This window comes from Vombatus ursinus, unplaced genomic scaffold (genome assembly GCF_900497805.2).
Source record: "Vombatus ursinus unplaced genomic scaffold, bare-nosed wombat genome assembly UNPS02007284.1, whole genome shotgun sequence".
NCBI classification, from domain to species: Eukaryota; Metazoa; Chordata; class Mammalia; order Diprotodontia; family Vombatidae; genus Vombatus; species Vombatus ursinus.
Window position 1 is genome coordinate 27378413 of NW_020947062.1, and position 22882 is coordinate 27401294.

Below are 22882 nucleotides of genomic sequence, written 5' to 3' on the forward strand. Positions count from 1 at the left end.
CTGGAAAATAGATCCAGGAGAGAGAACTTAAAAATTATTGGACTATCTGAAAGCCATGATCAAAAACAGAGCCTAGACATCATCTTTCAAGAAATTATCAAGAAAAACTGCCCTGATATTTTAGAACCAGAGGGCAAAATAGAAATGGAAAGAATCCACCGATCACCTCCTGAAAAAGATCCCCAAAGGAAAACTCCTAGGAATGTTGTAGCCAAATTCCAGAATTCCCAGGTCAAGAAGATATTGCAAGCAGCCAGAAGGAAACAATTCAAGTATTGTGGAAACACAATCAGGATAACACAAGATTCAGCAGCTTCTACATTAAGGGTCCGGAGGGCATGGAGTATGATATTCCAGAGGGCAAATGAGTTAGGACTACAACCTAGAATCACCTACCCAGCAAAACTGAGTATAATCCTTCAGGGTCAAAAATGGTCATTCAATGAAATAGGGGACTTTCAAGCATTCCTGTGGAAAAGACCAGAGCTAAATAGAAAATCTGACCTTCAAATACAAGACTCAAGTGAAACATGGAAGAGATAAACAGGAAAGAGAAATCATAAGAGACTTACTAAGGTTGAACTGTTTATATTCCTGCATGGAAAGATGATATTTGTAACTCATGAGTCCTATGTCAGTACTAGGGTAGTGGGAGGCAAAAAAAATTATATGTATGTATAGATAGATAGATAGAGGGCACAGAATAAGTTGAAGATGAAGGGGTAATATCTGGAAAATAAAGGGGTGAGAGAGGATTATCCTGGGAGGAGAAAGGGAGAAGTAGAATGAGGTAAAATATCTCACATGAAACAGACAAGAAAAGGCTTTTCCAGTGGAGGGGAAATGGGGGAAGGTGAGAGGGAATGAGTGAATCTCATTCTCACAGGATTTGGCTTAAGGAGGGAATAACATACACAATGGGGTATGGAAATCTATCTTACCCTACAGGAAAATAAAGGGGGAAGGGGACAAGAGAGCAGGGGGTTGATAGAGGGGAGGGCAGATTGGGGGAGGGGATAATCAGAAGCAAACACTTCTAAGGAGGGACAGGGTTAAAAGAGAGAGTAGAATAATTGGGGGGTAGGATAGGATGAAGGGAAATATACTTAGTTTTTCCCAACAGGACTACTATGGAAGTGTTTTGCATGACTACACATCTATAACCTGTACCAAGATGCTTGCCTTTTCAAAGAGGGTGGGTGGGGAGGGAGGAAGGGAGAAAATCTGTAACCTAAAGCTTTAAAAACACGCTAAAAATAAAAAAATTTTAAAAAGAAAAAAAAATTGTTGATAATAGAATAGCACTTGTGGCAGGATAGGAGGTCATATTTTAGAGTAGGGAGACTTATGAATCATAACAGAATAAGCAAAGGGCTAGTATATGTAATCAGGAAGCTAGCCCAAAAATGACTACATTTTCTCCTTCAAGGTCCTATAAAAGTAACAATTTTAATAATTACTCTAACGTATGTTGTGTTTCAGCAGTTTCTGAGATCAGGACTTTCAGGTAAAAAGTATTGTTCATCGTTGTATCTCTATAAGACTTTGACCACAGCTGATGGAATCCTAATAAAGCTGCCCCCAGCCCCAAAATGCTAACTTCCTTATAGGCCCCTCTGAACAGCTGACATGCCCTGATTTGACTACACAATCTGACTTTAACCACACCACAGGCCCCCAGACACATTCACAGGCCTCACTAAACAGCAGGCTCACTGCCCCCCCTTCCCTGACTCAATATCTTAACTTCCTCATATATGCCTCACTGCCTCACCAGAACAACAGGCATGTCCACAAACACATATTTCTCACAGAACAGCAGGTAGGATCCCAGCCAATGCCTCTAACTAGCCACTGACCCCAGACCCATTGCTAATATTTCCCACAGAAACAAGAGGTGTGTCAATCAATGCACTCAGCCACAACCACTCCATCTAATCTCAGAAAGAACCACAATAGCCTGCCAATTGGAAACCAGCACCACCAGGATGCTCGAGAAGGATGTGGACCCCAAAATAACAGAAGGGACTTAAGTATGCACCTGTGTAGAACTGACCTAGAGTAAACTTATGACACAGAGAAGCTTTTATAATATCATTATCATACATAAATGCCCCCCTCAAAATGAGTTTTTCTGTATGCATTGTGCGTAATCCCAATTTCACCAAGGTTGGGCCCCCTCCCCCATTGCCTAATCCCTTGACAAACCCCTCCTGCCTTTTTAATATTCATAATTTCTGTTGTGTAATCAGCATCATTACACTATAAATTTGTCTGTGTTGTCTTACTAAATTGCTGGTTTCTCTTGGAACTCAGCCTGTTGGAGGCGTCATTCCCAATAAATGCCTATACTTGGATTAGAGGTGGTGTGAGTCTGAATTCTTTGAGACGGTCTCGACATAACAAACCATGAAACCACAACACAGTGAGCCCTCAAAAACTGATTAATTGAATAATCTCTGAAGCATTCCCCTCCCCCTAAAGAATGTATTTTTTTCAATTCATCAGGATGCTACTAAGGAAAAAAACCACTTCAACCAAGTAAGAATATTAAATTTAAGGAACTTTGGGCCAGCAAAGATAACTGAGCAGGAAGCAGTAGTACATCCCAAATCTCTCCCAAACCGAAGACATTCAGAACACCAGACTAAGTAGTGATCAAAAAATCCAGGAAGAAACCAAAGTAGTGCATTAACAGGTAAGTACGTTTGAACAACTGAAAGGGGCTACATAAGGATGGAATGTTTACATTCTAAAAGGAGGAGAAAAAGAAGTGTCCCTTCAGAATCCCAATGTCATCAAAAGTCACAGGAGTTAAATAAGGCAATGCACTTGGGACTGGAGGTTATGTTTTGATGATCTTAAAAGAAGACAGAAAATAAAGGGGAAAAGTCATGCATTAAAGAAATGGGGGGGCAGCTAGGTGGCACAGTGGATAAAGCACTGGCCCTGAAGTCAGGAGGACCTGAGTTCAAATCTGGCCTCAGACCAAACACTTGACACTTACTAGCTGTGTGACTCTGGGCAAGTCACTTAACCCCAACTGCCTAAGCAAAAAAAAAGATAAATGGGAATGAAAGGACGTGGGAATTCACATAGTCTGGATATCCAAGTAGAAAATTATACAAGCAAGGAGGAAGGGGTGAAAGAATCTGTGATTGGTATCTGGGTGAATGAGAAGAGAATAAAGGCAGATTTTATCAAGCACAGATCACTAGCACTAACCATACTCCTTTCTCATCACCCTCTTCATATTAGTAAAGAAGGGAACTTGAAACAAAAGAGAAGGAAAAGTATAACAGAATTAGAAGCAGAGAAATACACAATTAATGATAATAAATGTGAACATGAATAGAGAATAGCAGAAAGGACTGGAAAGCAGAATCTAACAACATGTTCTTTACAAGAAATAAACCTGAAACATTAAGATTCATATAGAGTTCAAATAAAAGGCTAGAGCAAATCTATTATGCTTCAAATGAACTTGAAAAAAGAAGGAACAGTGATCATGATCTCAGATAAGGCAAAAGCAAAAAGAGACTTGGATAAAAGAAATAAAGAGGAAAATTTTATTATGCCTCCAGGTATCACAGACATTGCATTAATACTAACACCATATCTATATCTACATATAGATATCTCTCTGTAGATCTATATCTATATAATATACTAAATAGCAAAATATCTTAAAGAAAAAATTAACCTAGTTACTAGAAGCTAGGATGGCCTTCTACACATAGACAGACCAAACATCTCCCACATACCTACTCCAAAAAATCCTGAAGTTCACATCAACCTGAATAAAGATTAAATTAATTTAGGCAATGTTGTTATTTTTATTATGTTGGCTCAGCCTACCCATAAATAATTAATGTTTCTCCTATTATTTATATGTCTCTATTTCTTTAGAAAGTCTTTTGTAGTTGTTCCATACCAATCAAACTGCCAAAGAATTAAAAGTGCTGAAAATAATAATAATAATAACAAAATTCATCTGGAAGAACATAAGGTCTAGAATTTCAAGGAAAATAATGAAAAAAGTGGGAAGGAAGGGGACCTAGCAGTACCAAGTATTATACAACATTACAAAGTAGTAATCAACAAAATTATTTGGTACCAATTAAAAAACAGAAAGGCATACAAAAATTAGGCACACAACATACAGAAGCAAATGAACCAAAGTAGTCATTATAGTGATTGATAAACTAAAAGACCCCACTATTCAGCAAAACTTCAAGAAAAACTGGAAAGCAATCAGGCAGAATTTAGGCTTAAATGAACACCTCCCATCGCATACCAAGACAAATGCCAAATTGACACATAATTTCAACATAAAAGGTACGATCATGAAAAAATTACCTTTCAGATTTACGGACAGGAAAACCGTTCATGACTCAATAGGGAGAAAGAGAGAAAGGAAAGGAATAAGCATTTATATAGCACCTACTATGTACCAGGCACTGTGCTAAGCACTTTTTAATAAACATTATCTCATTTGATCCTCACAACAACCCTGAGGTAAGTGCAATTATTGTCCCCATACTATAGTTGAGGAAAACTGAGGCAGAAGTTAAGAGATTTGCTCAGAGTCAGAGCTAGTAGATGTCTGAGACTGGATTGGAACTCAGGTCTTCCTAACTCTGGGCCTAGACCTCTATCACTGTGCCACCAGCCTCCTCAACAAGATATAGAGAGGATTACAGAAAATAAAATGGACAGTTCTGATTATATAAAATTTAAAAATTTTAAACAAAACTAATACAGCTAAAATTACAAGAGAAATAGTTAACTAGAAAAAAATCTTTGTAAAAAATTCTCACGTGAAGATCTCATTTCCAACATAAATAAGAATCATTTAACAACTGATAGATGGTCAAGGGCTAAAAATCGGCAGTTTTTAAAGGGAAAAACTTCAAGCTATCAATAGCCATATTTTTTTAAAATGCAATTAATAACTAGAGAAATGCAAATTAAACTTGATATTTGACTTCACATCCATCAGACTAGCAAAAATGACAAAAGTCGAAGAGGCTGTGGGAAAATGAATGCATTAATTTACTGCTGGCAAAACTATTAATTGGTACAGAGCAGAGGTGGGGAACCTGTGGCCAGGATTTATTCTGTGAAGTTTGGATTCAGTCAAAGGGCTGCACTTGAGAACCTAGGGAGCCACATGTGGCCTCAAGGCTGCAGGTTCCCCACCCCTGGTCCATTCATTTTGTAAAGCAATTTGAAGTTATGCCTCCAAAGATACTAGGCTGTGTATATCCCTTGACCCTGTGATTTCACTACTAGGCCTATATCTCAAAAAGATTTCAGAAAAGGACTCATAAATACAGCAGCTCTTTTTGTAGTGGCAAAGAACTAGAAACCATGGGGTGACCATAAATCAGGGAATGGCTAAACAAATTACGGTATGACAATTATAAAATATCGTAAAAACAATTCTGAAAGCTTTAAGTAATCAATTTAATGACCAACCACAATTCCTGAGGAATGATGATCAGCATGCTACTCACCTCCTGAAAAAGAGGTGATAGATTTAGGATGCAGAATGAGACACGCATATTGCTGAACAAGGCTAAAATAGGAATTTATTTCACTTGATTATGTATATTTGTTAGAAGGGTTTTATTTGTTTTTTTTTTTTTAATGAAGCATGGAAGAGATTGGAGGGAGAGACAATTAATGCTTATTAATTGAAAAATTATCTTTGAAAAAAGATAAAAGGCAGTTAAAATGTTTAATTAAATAGTATGGTATTTTAATATAACAATATTATTGCACCATAAGGAATGATAAAAGGGAGCATTTCAGAGAACCCAGAAGTCTTGTATTAATTAACAGAGAGTGAAGTTAGAAAAACCTAGAAAACAATTTGTATACTAATAGGCATCATCTTTTCCATAAAGCCTTTCCTGATCCCAACTGCTACTATCCTCCCTCACAAACTACCTTGTATTTAAGTACTACTTTGTACACTTTGATATTTACTAACTATATTTATGCTGCATATATTTTATATGTATTTGTTGTCTCTCCCATTAGAATGTAAGCTAGCAAAGATCATTTCATTATATTTACTTGTATACCTAGCGGGATGTGGCACATATTGGTGCTTAATAAATAGTTGTTGATTATTAATTGATAAACAATTTTGGAAGACTTCAGAACTCTGATCAATGCAGTGAACAATCATGATTCCAGAGGACTGATAAAGCACGCCACCTTATTCCCAAAACAGAGGTGATGGACTTAATATGTAGAATGATAATAAGTATCATTTTTATATAGTACTTTAAGATTTGCAAAGCACTTCATAAACATCTCATTTTATTCTCACAATAACCCTAAGAGATAGGTGATGTTATGATTCTCCCTGTATAGATGAGGAAACTGACACAGACAGTGGTTAAATGACTTGCCCAAGGTCAATATTCAGCTAGTTAATATCTAAAGTTGGATTTGTACTCAGGTCTTCCTTATTCCAGGTCCAGCACTCTATCCACTATTCCACTTGCATTTCTGAACATGACTAATATGGGAATTTGTTTTGCTTGACAATACCTATTTATATAAGAGCTTTGTCTTTCTTTTTTTTTTTCCATTTTGCAGCCTGAGGGATATTGGGAAGGAGAAAAAATAAATGTTTGATATTTGACAATAAAATAAAAGGTCAAAGAAAATTAAGTAAATTTATCTTACCTTCAGCTGAAAACCCAACCCATGCCAGATAAGATTTCCTTGTAAGAGGAAGAGGATCTCCATGCAAAACCTGCTTTTTCCTTTTCCCCAGTTCTAGCAGCTGTATTCCAAGGCACTGATCTCCATCAAATCCAGTACCTATCAATAAAAGGTAAACATCAAAATTATGCATCAAAGGTTATCATACTATAACAAATAGTCTAAATGGTTACTTGTAACATAGCTTTATACTATGAATGATTCTTATAACTATAACATTTAAGATTAATATCAGGTTTGTTGTCTAGCATCAAACACATACACGACACTATCCAGTTCTTAGTCATGAGGATCTATATGTAACACACATATAAAATATATGTATATACATTAAAATGGAACCACAGTACTTCACATATGTTGCAACTGTGATTTTTACAAAGTTTATGACAAGATGTTTCTATGTTGTTTTGAAAATCCATTAGAGAGTACAATTATTTTCTTCATTTCTACAATCAATATCAAATAATATGTATAAGTACTCATCTTCACAAAGCAGCTCACTGATCAACTTTAATGAGCAAAATTCCAAACCTCAAACACTAAACATTAAGAAAAGGTGGTATCTGTTACAGGAAGATTAAAAACCTTTCTTGATTAAGTTTTATGAATGTCTGGCTTCCTCCACTATGGATTTATTTTTGATATGATAATCTACAACAGAGGTGTCAAATGTGCAGCTCATGGGCTACATGCAGTCCACAACACTCCCAAGTGTGGCTTGACCCAGATTAAAACATAACTAGGAAATACTTAACAAAATAAAATAAAACATAGATAATATTACATTTTAAAACTAAGTCAATATGTGGTCTTCAGGAATCCTTATATATGGATTAGTGACCCCAGTTTCTATTTGAGTTTGACACCATTGGTCAACGATATTTGAATTTCCAATTTTTCCTCAACAAAATACACTGACAAAAGACATGGAAACAAAATCCTAACATGGAATGCTTTTGCTAATACTAATAACCCTATAATTTCACTAATGATAGTGAATATAATAGTATGTTGTTTCTTAACAGTCTAAAATTCCAGTTCCACTTATCCAAAGATCACTATGGGATTAAAGAAAACAGAGGCAAAATTACACTATACATAATGACTACAACAATGTAAATAAAGTCAATAGTGAGAGGCAACAAAACTCTGATCAAATACAATAGCCAATGTTACTAGCAGACTGTCAAAGTTCGATGACATATCCCCCCTTTCTGTTAACATTCAATAAGCTGCTTTGGGAATAACATACTTTTTTAGGGAGTTTTTTAAGGAAGTATTTGATGGGTCAAAACAAAATGTACTGATAATTTTTTTAAAAGATGACAGTTGTATAATAGCTAAAATAAATAAAGGTAAAAGTACACTATGCAATTAAAAGCAAAAAGAAAATGTCTGGGTTCTTCTGTATTCAATACCCCACCATAGTGAAACTATAAAAATGGTAAAAATAGTTACCTCTGTGGAAAGCAATCAAAAGTTGCTCTCCATGTCCAGCCATTGACACAACAGGGCCAGGAAGACTGAAGAACTCTTTCTGAACACCTCCTATAGAAAACAGACGAAGGAGCAAGGCACTGGTGGCAGAAGCAGCCCATCCTTGACCAAGACAAATGGCTTTAATATCCTCATTTGGTGGCATATCTATTGTCCACTCTTTACTTGAATCCCATGAACTAAAATGAAGGCAATGAAGCTTGCTTAAGATTGAAAGAAAAAAAGAATAAAGAAAGGTTTAAAACCTTCATATTTTATATTTAAGCATGTGGTTGCTACATAAAATCCCTAAACAGACAACTGTTTTCTTGTTACACATCAAACTAAAATTCAGTGGCCAGTACATGATATGAATCTATGTAAATAACTGAATAGCCTTCATTAATAATGCCTTTTATAAACTTAAAACCTTGAAATGAGGCAGTCACTATAACTACATGGAATCAGAAAACTACATATTTTCTAAAAATAATTTTAAGAATGTTAAAATAATTTTTAAATTGTATTTAAGAATTAGTAAGTTAAAAAATAAATTAGCTCACAGACCATTTCAATGGATTACTGGAGGAAAATGTAATGCAAGAGTTTAAAAAGCAAAATTAAACTATAAGGCATAACTGTATATATTTGCTCACAGTATAAATTCTTCATCTATTAATTTTACCTTGCAAGTTCTGTGGTACTCTCACATGCCAACAAAATAGCTTCATGAGAAAGATCTGCAATTGTATAATTCAAAGTGTTTGATAAATGTGTTGCATGGTGTATGGATGTATCATGAAATTCCACATCTATAGCACTGTCCTGATCATCATTATAGCATCGAATAATTCCAACAGAATTCCAAACCTGTAAAAAAATCACTAAGATTAAATTATCATTCTTGATGCAATAAAAGTATTTAAAATCAGCTAGCTTTTCTAACTACTACAATTATTTCACAATTAACTGAAAGACATAGAGATAATTCCATTGTATATATATTTTTTGGTCAATTGCAGGCTGTTTTAAATACAGTATCTCCCATATATGTGTATCTGTTATCAAACTTTGCCCTGAACCAGAATACTTTAGGAATACTAAAAGCTTGCAGGTCCCCAGCCTGTCCCTGAGATCCTGAAATAACACAACATTGAATACCCCAAAAAAGCATCAATAGGACCAGCACAGACCTTCCCTCCAGTAGTGTCCAGCCTTAACATCAAAACTGAAGTCAAGAAGAAAGCTGGGATAATGGGAAAACAAAAAGAGGATTCTTTTACATCGAATTATTATAGAAGCCATGATGCTCAAGACACAAACACGAAAGAAAAGAATGACTCCAAAACATCTACAAGCAATGCGTCGGGGGAAAACACAGCTAGGGCACAAACTCAACTAAAATTCCTGGAAGAGTTATGAAGCAAGGGTTGTTGGTTTTTTTTAAGAGTTATAAATGTTTTTATAAATGAAATGAGGGCACTTGAGGAAAAAATTGGAAAAGAAATGAGAGTTAAGGAAGAAAGAATTAATTAGAAAGGGTTAACTAATTAGAAACAGCTTGACACAAGAGGTACAAAACTTTGCCCAACCAACAAACTCCTTGAAAATTAAAATGGATCACACAGAAGCTTATGATTTCATAAGACAACAAGAAATATTAAAATAAAATCAGAAGTCTAAAAAAATAGAAGAAAATATAAAGTATTTCATAGTAAAAATAACTGACCTGGAAAAGAGAGAAGAAATCATTTAAGAATCACTAAGACTACCTGAACAACATGAAAAAGGGGCCTGGACATTATATTTCAAGAAATCTTTAACACACACACACACACACACACACACACACACACACACACACACACAACTCTACAAAAACCTGCCCAGATATCTTAGAAACTGAATACAAAGTGGAAATAGAATCCAGCAATCACGTCCTTAAATAAACCCCAAAATGAAAACTCCCCAGAATATGATAACGAAAATCCAGAGCTTCCATGTCAAAGAAAAAATTCAAGTTCCGAGGCCACAGTCAGGATCACCTACAATTTAGTAGCCACCACTATAAAGGAACAGAGAACTTGGAATATAACAGTCCATAAGGCAAAGGACATAGACTTCTAGCAAAGAATAACTTACCAGGCAAAACCAAGTATAATGCTACAGGGGAAATAAATGAACTTTTAAGGAAACAGAGGACTTCCAAGCACTCCTGATAAAATGACCGGAGCTGTATAGAAACTTTGAAGGTAAAACACAAGAGTTAAGAGAAACACAAAAGGGTAATCGTGAACAAACAACAATAATTAACTAAACAAGGATAAGCTGTTTATATTCTAATAAAGGGATATGATACTTATATCCCCTTTAAGCCCCATCATCATTAGGAGTAACAGAGAGAGTCTAACTAGACCAGGCTTGGGAATGGTTCTGCTATATCCTGATGTTCTTAAAAAGAAGAATGGCAAAAGAAGGAAAGAGGAATACACTGGGGCTCTGGGGAGGGGTGGCAAAAGCAGAGAAAAAACATTAGGGAAAGCTGTCTCACATAATTAGGGTGTACAAGTCTATACAAAGAAGAGAAGATGGGGGAACAGCTAAAACTTCAACTTCCCTCTTATCTGAACTGGTTAACAGAAAGAAGAATACACACATACACACATAGAGGTGGGTACAGAAATATATTTCACTCAACAGGGAAGTGAGAGGGAAAGCAGAGAATGGGAGAAGGGGACTTCAAGAGAGAATAGATTAAGAAAATGTTTAATCTTATGCAAAATAAACTCTAAGCATGTAAAAAAAAAATTATAGCTCTTTTGGAACAGCAAAGAATGAGAATCTGAGGGGCTGTCCATTAATTGGGAAATGGACAAACAAATTATGGTATATAAATGTGATGGAATACTATTTTATTGTAAGAAATGATAAAGAAAATGTTTTCTTAGAAACCTAGAAAGACCTATATAAACCAATGCTGAGTAAAGTGAACAGAAACAGGATAATGATTTATACTAGGATAGCAATACGGAAAAGGTAAACAACTTTGAAAGAATTAAGAACGTCTATCAGAGTAATGACCAACCATAATTGCAGAGGACTAATGATGAAACATGCTACCTACCTCTTAATAGACAGACATAGGACTTGAGTGCAGAATGAGACAAATTTTTTAAAAAAATATGGCCACATATGAAAAAATGCTCTAAATCACTATTGATTAGAGAAATGCAAATCAAAACAACTCTAAGGTACACATCACACCTATCAGATTGGCCAACATGACAAAACAGGAAAATGATAAATGTTGGAGAAGATGTGGGAAAACTGGAACACTAATACATTGTGGGTGGAGTTGTGAAATGATCCAACCATTTTGGAGAGCAATTTGGAACTATAACCAAAGGGCTATAAAAATGTGCATTCCCTTTGATCCAGCAATAGCACTTCTAGGGCTGTATCCCAAAGAGATCATACAAATGGGAAAAGGACCCACATGTACAAAAATATTTACAGCAGCTCTTTTTGTAGTGGCAAAGAATAGGAAATTGAGAAGATGCCCATCAACTGGGGAATGGCTGGACAAGTTGTGGTATATGAATGTAATAGAATACTATTGTGCTATAAGAAATGATGAATAGGCTGACTTCAGAAAAACCTGGAAAGACTTGTATGGTCTAATGCTGAGTGAAGTGAGCAGAACCAAGAGAACGTTGTACACAATAACAGTCACGTTGTGCAAAGACTAATATTGATAGACTTAACCCTTCTCTGCAATACAAGGATTTAAGACATCTCCAAAGGCCTCATGATGGAAAATGCTATCCACATCCAAAGAAAGAACTATGGAGTTTGAATGCAGATCAAAGCATACCATTTGCTATTTTTTTCTTCTGCTGTGTTTTGTTTCCTCTTTCTGGTGGTTTCTCCTATTGGTTCTAATTCTCACTTACAACATGACTAATGTGAAAATATGTTTAATAGGAATGTATATGTATAGCCTATATCAGATTGCATGCTGTCTTGGGGAGGGAGGTGTAGAAAAATTTAAAATTCAAAAGCTTATGGAAGCGATTGTTGATAATTCAAAATAAAGTAATTTTAAAAAATATAGCCAATAGGGAAGTTTGTTTTTACTGACTATGTTTGTAAAAGAATTTGTTCTCCTTTATTTCTTAGAGCGTAGAGGGAGGGGATTTGGGCTGGAGGGTGAAAAGGCAGATTTTTGCTGATTGAAAAAAATAAAACATATATATATATATTAAGGCAACTGGGGTTAAGTGACTTGCCCAGCGTCACACAAAATATATATTTTTTTAAAAAATCATATATCTTACTGACAAATGCAGTTATAAATGCCAATTCATTTTCCCCTTATGCCAATATTTGGTTTGTGATACAGCAAATTTAAATTGGGGTTATAAAGAATGAGGTATCTGTAGTCATTGTAGAGTGATAAAGCATTTATTAAGCACTTATTATGTACCAGGCACTGTGCTAAGTACTAGGAATAACAACAACAGCAAGAAAAACACTCCTTGACATCAAAAAGCTTACATTCTAATGGAGAAAACAACACATAAAAGGGAACTGGAAAGGAAGGAAAGAGACATTACATGGTACCAGTACGTCTGGAGATGTCCATTTAGTGTTGTAAAGATCTGGAACTAAGTCAGTTAAGGTCAAAGCTTGCCTATCAAAGAACAGGGTGATTCCAGGGGCAGAGTCTAATTTTTCAGAGGTGAGGGAGTAGAGATGATGATGGCCTAGTTGGAGACAGCACTTACGTTCTATCAAGAAACATTACTGGCTTATTGCAAGACATTTAGCCATCAAATAATATGAATTTAGCAAGCAACTTCTATGTGCCAGGTACTGGGGATGGAGATAATCCTATTAAGTAGATATTAGATAGAGACAATCCTGCCTTCATGGAGCTTGCATTGTGTCAGGGGAGGTAACATGTGCATATATTAATGTATATAAAACATACATGATAAATACAAGGGGGTGGTGGTGGGGGAGGCACTAGTAGCTGGTGGTATCTGAGCTAAGTTTTGAAGGAAACCAGGGATGCTAAGATGCAGAGATAAGGAAGATGTACACTCTAGACATGGGAAACTCAGCAGGCATAAAGTATGGGTATGTGCCCCTTCTACAACTGTACTTTCTTCAAAAGTCAAAATCCACATATTTACATAGTACATAATGACCAGGAGATGAAGGTCCCATGAGTAATGACAATTACAAAAAAAAAGTTTCAAAAACTTTTCAAAATAAAATGCTGTCCCTGATTTTTAAATATAATTCATCTCAGATCGATTCCATCTAAAAGAACCATAAGCTGTATACACTAAAACCTTGATTAGTAAGCATCCAACTATTGGAAATGGTCAGTTAATTTCTTTCTGAACTCTTTTGAGGGGAAATATGCAAAAATAGCAAGAATTTATTCAAAAGGACAATCTTTAAAAAAAAACCTGAGGTCAAGACAAATTCAATTTCCTTTTCCTTTTATAGCTATACTAGTGTACGATGAAAAATATTCTAAATGAAGACCCTGATGCACTGAAAGAGATAAAATCATTGAAAAAAAGTTGCAATTACGTTCAGTATACTACATTCTATAAGATAGAAAAGTAGAGTCATACATGTTAGAATAATTTCTAACAAGATTTTAAACCTTTAATCAACCAGAAAATTAACAACTACAATAACCTACTTCAGGTAACCAAGGTTTTCTATTGTCTTATAACAGTAAAGATAACTGCTAAACATAATTGAAAGACTTTTGATCATTAAATACAAACCTCCTGATGAGCCTTACCATGAATCGATGGGTGAGGTGTGGGGGAGTAGAACCAGATTGGAATGGCTTTTGCTGGGGAGATGGCATTGGTCCATCATAAAATGGCCTTTGGAAAGTTGTAAGTGGCATAGCATGAGTGCTACCCAAATGCTCATCTTTCTCCTCCTCTTTTTCACGATGAGAACCTTTTTCCATCAATGCAACTTCTAGAATAGAAAGTTTTTTAATCAGAGAAGCATAAACACCAAGAAAATAAAGAACATAAGCTAAGAAGCTGTTGTGAAAATAAAGACCAATTTCTGATTATCTCATATAAACTGTGAGCAATCTGACCTGCCCATCAGTCAGTGAGGAGATAGTTTCTTGGCAATATTGTCCCACTTACCACACTGGACATTTATGTACTAGTCAAAATAGAAAAGGGAACATCCTAACTGAAGAGCATGCCTAAATCTCCTAACTTCCTACAGCAATGGAGCACCTGATAGTTGCAGAAGCAAATGTAAAAAAATATGTATTTTTTTAGGTTGCAAAATAACAGAATCATAGAACTGGCAATAATCTAGTCCAACCTACTACCCAGGAATCTCTACTATAAAGTTCCTGAAAGGTAGTTGTTGTCCAGTCATTTAAAAAAAAAATACAACCAATGATTAGAAATTTACTACTTCATAAGTTCATTGCATTCTTGAACAGTTCTAAATGTTGAAAAATTCTTCTTTACAGTGAAAGAAAATCTGTTTTCTTAAGCTTTCATCTGTTGGATCTAGTTCTGCCCTTGGGAGGACACAAAATAAATTTAGTACTTTGTTGCAACATCATAAGACACAAACTTTCTAAGCCTACATTTCCTCACTTGTAAAATGGGGATAATACTTGTGATGAAAATGCTTTCAAGTCCTAAAATTAAACATTTTACTCTACATTTTAAGGACCCCAGAGGTGAAAAGACTTACTACCAAAGGTCGTTCATTCCTTTATCTGATCCTCACATTACAGGCTCTCCACCTTTATCACTCTCCTCTGGAATTATGTCAGTTTGTCAATGTCCTTTCAAGGATGGTTAACTACTTGAATTATTAACATTTAAGGAATGGCTAAAATGATGCAGTACTTCATGTTGGAGTACTTACCACTGGTAAGAATGGCAAGTATGAGGAATATAGTATGAAAAGGCCTGTACAAAATAATGCAAAATTTTAAAAAGCCAAACAAGAAGTACAGTTTACATCCCACAACAATTTCATTTTTTTTAAAGTATAAATTTATAGGTATGTCTTTAAATTTTTTTATTGCTGTTTTGGATCTGATTTCATTGGCATACATAGGAACTCCCAGGGAAGAAACTGCCTCTCAACACAGATGAGAAATCGCTGCAACTTGGAGTCTTCCTGAGCTATATGGTGTACTGAAAGGTTAAGAGATTTGCCCAGGGTCACAGAGCCAGTATATCAGAGGCAGACTTGAAGTCAAGTTTTCTTGACTCTAATACCAACTCTTAACTACACCACTCTGCCTCTCCCATAAATAAATACATAATACCAGTAGGGAGAAGATTTAGTGAGTTATCTACAAGTTCATATTCTTACTACTTTAAGTACATTTCAAAATAGTAAAAAGTTTGGAGTTTAACATACAATAGTTTGGTTTTTTTTTCCTGTAAAGCTACATGAATTTATAATGTAAAAAGAAAATGAAGGCACTCAAATACAACACAGTATTCCACATGTGATCTTAACAATGTAGAACATAAAGGGTCCATTATTACCCTCCTTGTTGGGGAATACTATTTTGGGGAGGGGGAGCTAATTCAGCCTATTAATTTCACTGCTGTGGGTATCTCCTGATAGAAACTCCCTCCACCAATGCAGATCAACAAATCATTAATAATTTACAATCTTAAGGCATTTCAATGGAACTGAAAGGTGAGGTGATTTGTCCACCGTACCAACATATATCAGAGATAGAACTCAAACCCAGGTCTACATGACTCCAAGGTGGCACTCTATCCTCTACATTTCTTTGATTAGAGGAGTCTTTTTTGGCAACTACTATCATACTGCTAACTTGTATTGATCCTACCATAACATAAACCCCTAACTTTTTCACATAAAGCCTATAAAGTCATATGGCCCCCCAGCCCATACCAACAAAAACTTTTCTAAAACACTTTTTAGAGTAGTACCTAAAATTTATTCCTACTAAATTTCATCTTATGAAATGTGGTACATTATTCTAACCAGCTGGGAACTTTTTGAATACGGATTTCATCATCTAATATATGATTGTCCCTTCTTTATAGTGTATCATACAGAGATTTGAAAAGAGATCTTCATTCAAGTCTTGATATAAATGAAAAACAGAATCCTAAAGACCTCTCTCAAAATTGGAAAAAAAAAATGGCACTAATACTTTAATCATATTCTTTGTGTCTGGCCATTCATTAGTTATGAATACAACTAACTGTTAACATCACCTTTCTGACATTTCTACATCTTGTCTACAATGACATTACAGCAGACTATCAAATGCTATTCTGAAATCAACAGGTACTGTCTCTGACATTTCTGTGATCTGACATATCAAAAATGATTATTAAGAAACTTTCAGGAATTTCATAATTACTTCAATTAAAAATTAAAATAATTTGTCAGCAGCATGGCCTATCATATATACATCATTAGACTCTTACCAATTGAACTGTCATCATCTTCTAGAATGTGATTTCTGTGTCTAGGGTACCCTGAAGCCAACATGAGATCATCTTCATCATCTTCATAATTTGTTCTTCCTTTTGGAGTTAATTGGAACTCCGTATTTTCATTTAAAAAATCACCATTGTCAGCATTATCACTATCATCATCTCCATCAAAAAGGTGATTATAAACTTTGTTTCCTATACCAGAAACCTTTAAAAAAATTAATTAATCTCAGGAATTATTTAGGGAAACTTAATTAAACAGAAGTTAACTTAAATAATTAATAGTTAGTTGAAACATCTATTTGGGGCAGCTAGGTGGCGCAGTGGATAGAGCACCGGCTGTGAAATCAGGAGGATCTGAGTTCAAATTCGGCCTCAGACCAAACACTTGATACTTACTAGCTGTGTGACCCTGGGCAAGTCACTTTAACCTCAATTGCCTAAAAATACTAAAAAAATTTTTAAAAATTAAAAAAAAAAAAGAAATATATCTTTTCTCTTCCACAGCAGTAGTTGTCTATACCAATTATTTGGCCATTAAAAATTACTGCTTTATATTGTAAATTATCTTTTGCATACATAAATTTTTCCCAAAATAGGTAGCAAGCTCCCTTAGGGTTAGGGCATAGGCCCTGTTTTTTCCCCCACAGTACACTGTACATAGCAAGCATAAATAAACATTTCATTGACATTTTTTAGAAGAAATGTTACAAACCACATGCAATGGACTAATGTCACAGCAGATAAGAATTAAGATATCTGTGAATTAGAATTCTCTCATAAAAGTTAATCACTGATTATGTGTTTCAAGTATCACCACAAGAACATGCTTTGAAAATTTAAGATTATACAATTCAAACAATTGTTGAAATAAAAAACATTTTCATTTACTTATTCACTCTAATGATATTGGGAGGGAGGCAAGCAGAAGACTATAATTGACCAATGAGGTATAAACAGAGGCCTAACTCATGAATTTGTCAAATTTTCGTCCTTAGAACATATATTAACCATGTTTAGTCCGGGGTGGGGAGCCTGCAGCCTTGAGGCCACATATGGCCTTCTAGGTCCTTGGGTGCAGCCTTTTGACTGGGTACAAGTTTTACAGAACAAATCCTTTTATTAAAGAGACTTGTTCTGTGAAGTTTGGATTCAGTCAAAGGGCTGCACTTGAGGACCGAGAGGGCCACATGTGGTCTCACATGGTAAATATGTATGCATAATCACCACTAAAGAATCAAATTTCAAATAATAAATAATTTTTTTAAAAAATGATTTAGAAACCCTTAGGGGGAGGGGAAAAAAAAACTCCACTAAATTCAAAGGTCACTAAAGTGTGCATACTCTTTGACCCAGTAATACCATTACTAGGCTTATACCTCAAAAAAATCAAATCAAGAAGAAAAGGTTCTCTCTCCCTCTCTCTCCCCAAGTATGTGTAAGGAGTGGGGGAAGGAGACGAAATAAATGATTGATAATTTTTTAAAAATAAAATAATTTTTAAAAAGAAAAAAAATTCAAATGCCCACAGAACCCTAATCATCTTAATGGCTATTTAAAGTTTTCATTAAATTTGTTTCTCATCCTAATTAAAAAAAAAAAGAATCAAATTTCTATAGTATTACCTTACTACTTGACTTTGTTCCATCTGTATCACAAACATTCTCTAGCAGTCCCAAGTTTCCTTCAGCATCTGTATATGCTAATTGCCTAGAGGTAGGGTGCCACGCCAGGCCACAAATTGTATAACCTTTCTCATGTTTCACCCTAAAAACAAAAAAATAAAGGTTGAATTTAAAACATGATGAAAAAATTCCAATGACACAATTCTTTCAGTAAATTCTAGTTAGAGGAAGTCAAATGACTTTTTCAAAACCAAAGAGGAATAAGACAAACAATGTATATTCAACTCTACCTTTCCATGCAGTCTTTGGTTTCCACATTCCAAATTATGATACAACCATTTACATTCCCTGCTGCCAAATATTTTTCACAAGGAGACCAGGTTACTACATTGAGGGGCTATCAAGAAAAACAGATAATAAAACAAAGGCAGTTTTAGATAAGTTGGGACTATATACACATTTTGATTTAGCAACTAGGTGACACAGTGCATAATCAAGAAGTCATAATAATAATTGAGGTCAAGAAAACCTAAATTCAAATCCTGCCTAATACACCTGTGAGCTGTGTGACCAGGGGCAAGTCATTTAACCTCTCTCTGCCTCAGTATTCTCATCTGTAAAATGAGGATAATAATAGCACCTACCTTATAGAATCGTGAGCATCAAATGAAATAACACATGTAGAGCACCTTGTAAATCTTAAAGCACTACATAAATGCTAGCTGCTATTATTATTCCATAATCTTGTCATTATCTTAGGTTTCAGAAGAGTTCTAACTAGATTTCATTACCCAAAGGAATACAGCAGCGATACAATAAACATTCAATTATTCTTTGAAACTACTACTTTGGCTGTAGGTTTGAGAACAACAATTAACAAGTTGAAAAAAAATTTTCTTTTTAAAAACCTGTTACCTTATTCAGATCTGAGATCATATGATTCTACTTCAACTTTGTTGTTGTTCAGTCATTTTTCAGTCATGTCTGACTCTACGACTCCATCTGGGGTTTTCTTGGCAAAACTGATAGCCATTTCCTTCTTCAGCTCATTTTACAGGTGAGGAAACTGAGGCAACCTGGCTTAAGCGACTTGCCATGGTCACAGAACTAGGAAGTGTCTGAGGTCAAATTTGAATTCAGGTCTTCCTGATTCCAGGCCCAGCACTCTACTGTGCCAAAAGATTTATCATCAAAAGCTGATATATTTGGTTACTTCCCTAGGGGAAAAGCAATACCTCAACTATAACAAGTAAGAAGAGAAAGATACTTCTATCTTTCTGAAAGGCCTGCCACTACTGACAAGTTAATGAAAGCTGGAAGAAGAAACTTTTGAAACCTAGATTCTATTATAAATAAATTCACCTACATTCTTTATCTATTCCTTTGTGTATTCTTTCATTTATTTGTGATAAATGAAACCTGGTTTTCCCCTGAAGATATAACCTCAGAGAGGATAGTTTACTACTTCTCCCATTTCCCCAGGCAAGTAAAGTAGTATTCCTCATACCCACTCCAGACCTTTAATCTGCCCTCATTACTCACCAGTCTCTCTTTTGATTCAAGGCAACCTATCATGGCTCTCTCTCATTATTGTTGTCATTTACTAACTTGAAATATTTTCCTCTATCTTTCTCAGTCTATTCTGTATTTTCCAGGAAGAATTGTGGGAAGATGCAATGTAGATGCACACTAAACCCAGGTCCCACACAAACACTCCAATAAATCCCTAAAAATCCATCAGAAAGAGCCATGATAAAAAAAAAATCAAAGAGCTATAAGTTACTACATCAAGTCCAGGACTATATAAAATGACTACCAGAATCCTTTAAAAGGTCTGATTGGAGATAAGCCAGTGAAGGCTGAAGACAAAGAGTCCAAGTAATGTAGACCGAGAGCAGGAGACAAGGTCAGGGTAGTGACAAGTTCAGAGTGTAGACACCCTGCTTCTGAACCACAGTGGGAGACAAAGGCAGAACAGGGAAAAGGCAAGGCAGCCAGACGCAAAGCAAGAGAAAAGGCCAGACAAATGCCTGGGCAACAGAATTTCCAAGCATAAGACACACCAGGAAACAAGGCCAAATCACTGATAGGACAGTCCAATGGCCAGGGAGTCCCCAGGCAGGGCCAGTAAAGGAGACAGTGCTAAGGCAGGCCCTGGGAAGCAAAGTATTTGGGGTCTTACAAGAAGCCTGCTAACAGAACAAAAAATATCTTGTTGGGGCATGTCAGACTAACAGTAAAAAGTCAAGTCAACTCCAGGCTTAGGACTGTGCAAGAAGACAGAAAAGAGGCCAAGGCCAAAACCTAAGTTGAGCTATCAAAAGATTGAGTCAAAACCCAAAAAGTCTTGCAGAAGGCAGGAGTTATTCTTACCCACTTCATCTGGAATCAAGTAGAGTGTTGCCATACCATCCAAGAGTGTATGAGGAGGCAGAGTCTGACCATAGTACAAAGCCCCAATCTAGAAACCAAAGCTGGTGATATGAGTAAACAGAAGAAAATACCAAAAATAATGAAGAAATACTATGGACTAAGAGAAGACCAAGAGATAAAACCCAAAACAGAATAACTCTACAAGTCCAAATAGAAACTAAAAGAAAGGAACAGCCACAAGGACTACAAGAGTACCTAGAAGAAATGAAGCAATAAATACAAAAGGTAAAGTTAAATGAGGTGACAAATAAGGAGGAAAGAACGGAAAGGTGAAGTAATAGCTTTGAACAGTGGCAAACCTTATACAAAAAGTGCAGTAGCTGAAAACTAAGAATGGACCAAACAGAAAGCAATGAAACATGAGACAATAAGAAATATAATAACAAAAAAAAAGAAAAAATGTAAGGTATATATACTATAAAATCAATTAACCTGGGAAACAGATCATAGAGAGTAAGAGGGAAAAAAAGTCTGTATACCATATTTTAGGAAACCAGAAGTAAAAACTTCCTAGATCCATTAGGACCAGAGGCAAAGTAAAAAGAAAAAAATCCACCAACCTACTGAAAGAAAGCCCAAAATGAAAACTCCCAGGTACATGATAGCCAAAATCCAGAGCTTCCAAGTCTAAGAAAAAAACACAAATAGCCAAAAAGCAGGAGTTCAAGAACCAAGGGGCCACAATCAGGATGACACAATATTTGACAGGAAAGCTTGGAATATAAAATTCGAAAACCCTAAGGATAAAAGTCTTCTACCAAGAACAGCCTATCCAGAAAAAAAACCAAGTATAATCCTACAAGGGTAAAAATGGACATTTAACAAGAGTGAAATTCCCAGCATTCCCCCATTTATGAGAATCTGATTCTTGAGAGATTATCCTTTGCCTGCCTATTTACCAATAACTGTAGCTAATAATACAACTATTTAACTTGTGTTTGTGGAGATAAGAGAAATGTTTATAAAAACCAGTCTGGGGGCAGCTAGGTGGCGCAGTGGATACAGCACTGGCCCTGGAGTCAGAAGGACCTGAGTTCAAATACAGCCTCAGACAGTTAACACTTAACTAGCTGTGTGACTCTGGGCAAGTCACTTAACCCCATTGCCTAGCGGAAAACAAACAAACAAACAAACAACAAAAACCAGTCTGGACTAGAGAGATGGTAGAATAAAAAAGCTACCTCTCAGCAATTCATACTATAGACAACTACAATGGTCAGAATAAAGTAATGGGAAAAAGATGAATATAAAAATGTTTTTTCCTAGGGCAGCTAGGTGGGGCAGTGGATAGAGCACCAGCCCTGAAGTCAGGAGGACCTGAGTTCAAATCCGTCCTCAGACCAAACACTTGACATGTACCAGATGTGTGACCCTGGGCAAGTCACTTAACCCCAATTGCCTTACCAAAAAAAAAAAAAGTTTTTTCCTAAAAAGCAGGTTTGTTCATATCACCCCACTACTCAATAAACCCCAGTAGTTCCCTACTGCCTTCAGAACCAAATACAAAGTATTATTTGGTGTTCAAATCTCTACATAACCTACTGCTTATCTTTCCACTCTTCTTACCCTTTACTCCCTGCCACATTCTCTTTAATACAGTGACACTGGCCTCCTGCCTATTCCACGAACAAGACACTCCATCTCTCAGCTCTGGGAATTTTCTCTGTCTGTTTCTCAGGCCTAGAAATGCTCTCCCTCCTCCACTCTAACCACTGACCTACCAGGCTTCCTTAAGTCCCAATTAAAATCCCATGTTGTACAGGAAGCCTTTCCCAACCTCTCTTAATTCTAGCGCCTTCCCTCTCTTAATTATTTCCTTATTATTCTGTAAATAGCTTGTTTGTATGTATGTCATTGCTTGTAGACTGCCAGCTCCTTCATGGCAGGGATTCTCTTTTGCCTCTTTTTATACACCTAGCACTTAGCACAGTGCTTGGCACTTAATAAATGATGACTGACTGACTGATAAATCTGTCCTTTAGACTTGAATGGCAGGCTGCTAAGGCTCAGACCACTCAGTTAATGTAGCTTCCTACTGACCTCTGACCATACTGACAAGGCTTCCAGGTCACCTAAAGTAAAAAGACCCAG

The 22882-nt window shown here is 35.8% G+C and overlaps 1 protein-coding gene across 2 annotated transcripts in view; it reads right to left on the reverse strand.

The window, feature by feature from the left end:
- Positions 1-22882, reverse strand: part of WDHD1 (WD repeat and HMG-box DNA binding protein 1) — an 82820-nt gene that overhangs the window by 39962 nt on the left and 19976 nt on the right. For both annotated transcript variants that reach the window (XM_027849160.1, XM_027849161.1), the window contains exons 9-15: positions 18649-18755; positions 18359-18500; positions 16725-16941; positions 14051-14238; positions 8909-9093; positions 8206-8447; positions 6706-6843 (exon numbers count right to left, since the gene is read on the reverse strand). In XM_027849160.1, the coding sequence (XP_027704961.1) occupies positions 6706-6843; positions 8206-8447; positions 8909-9093; positions 14051-14238; positions 16725-16941; positions 18359-18500; positions 18649-18755 (1219 nt within the window). The remainder of the gene's footprint in view (positions 1-6705; positions 6844-8205; positions 8448-8908; positions 9094-14050; positions 14239-16724; positions 16942-18358; positions 18501-18648; positions 18756-22882) is intronic.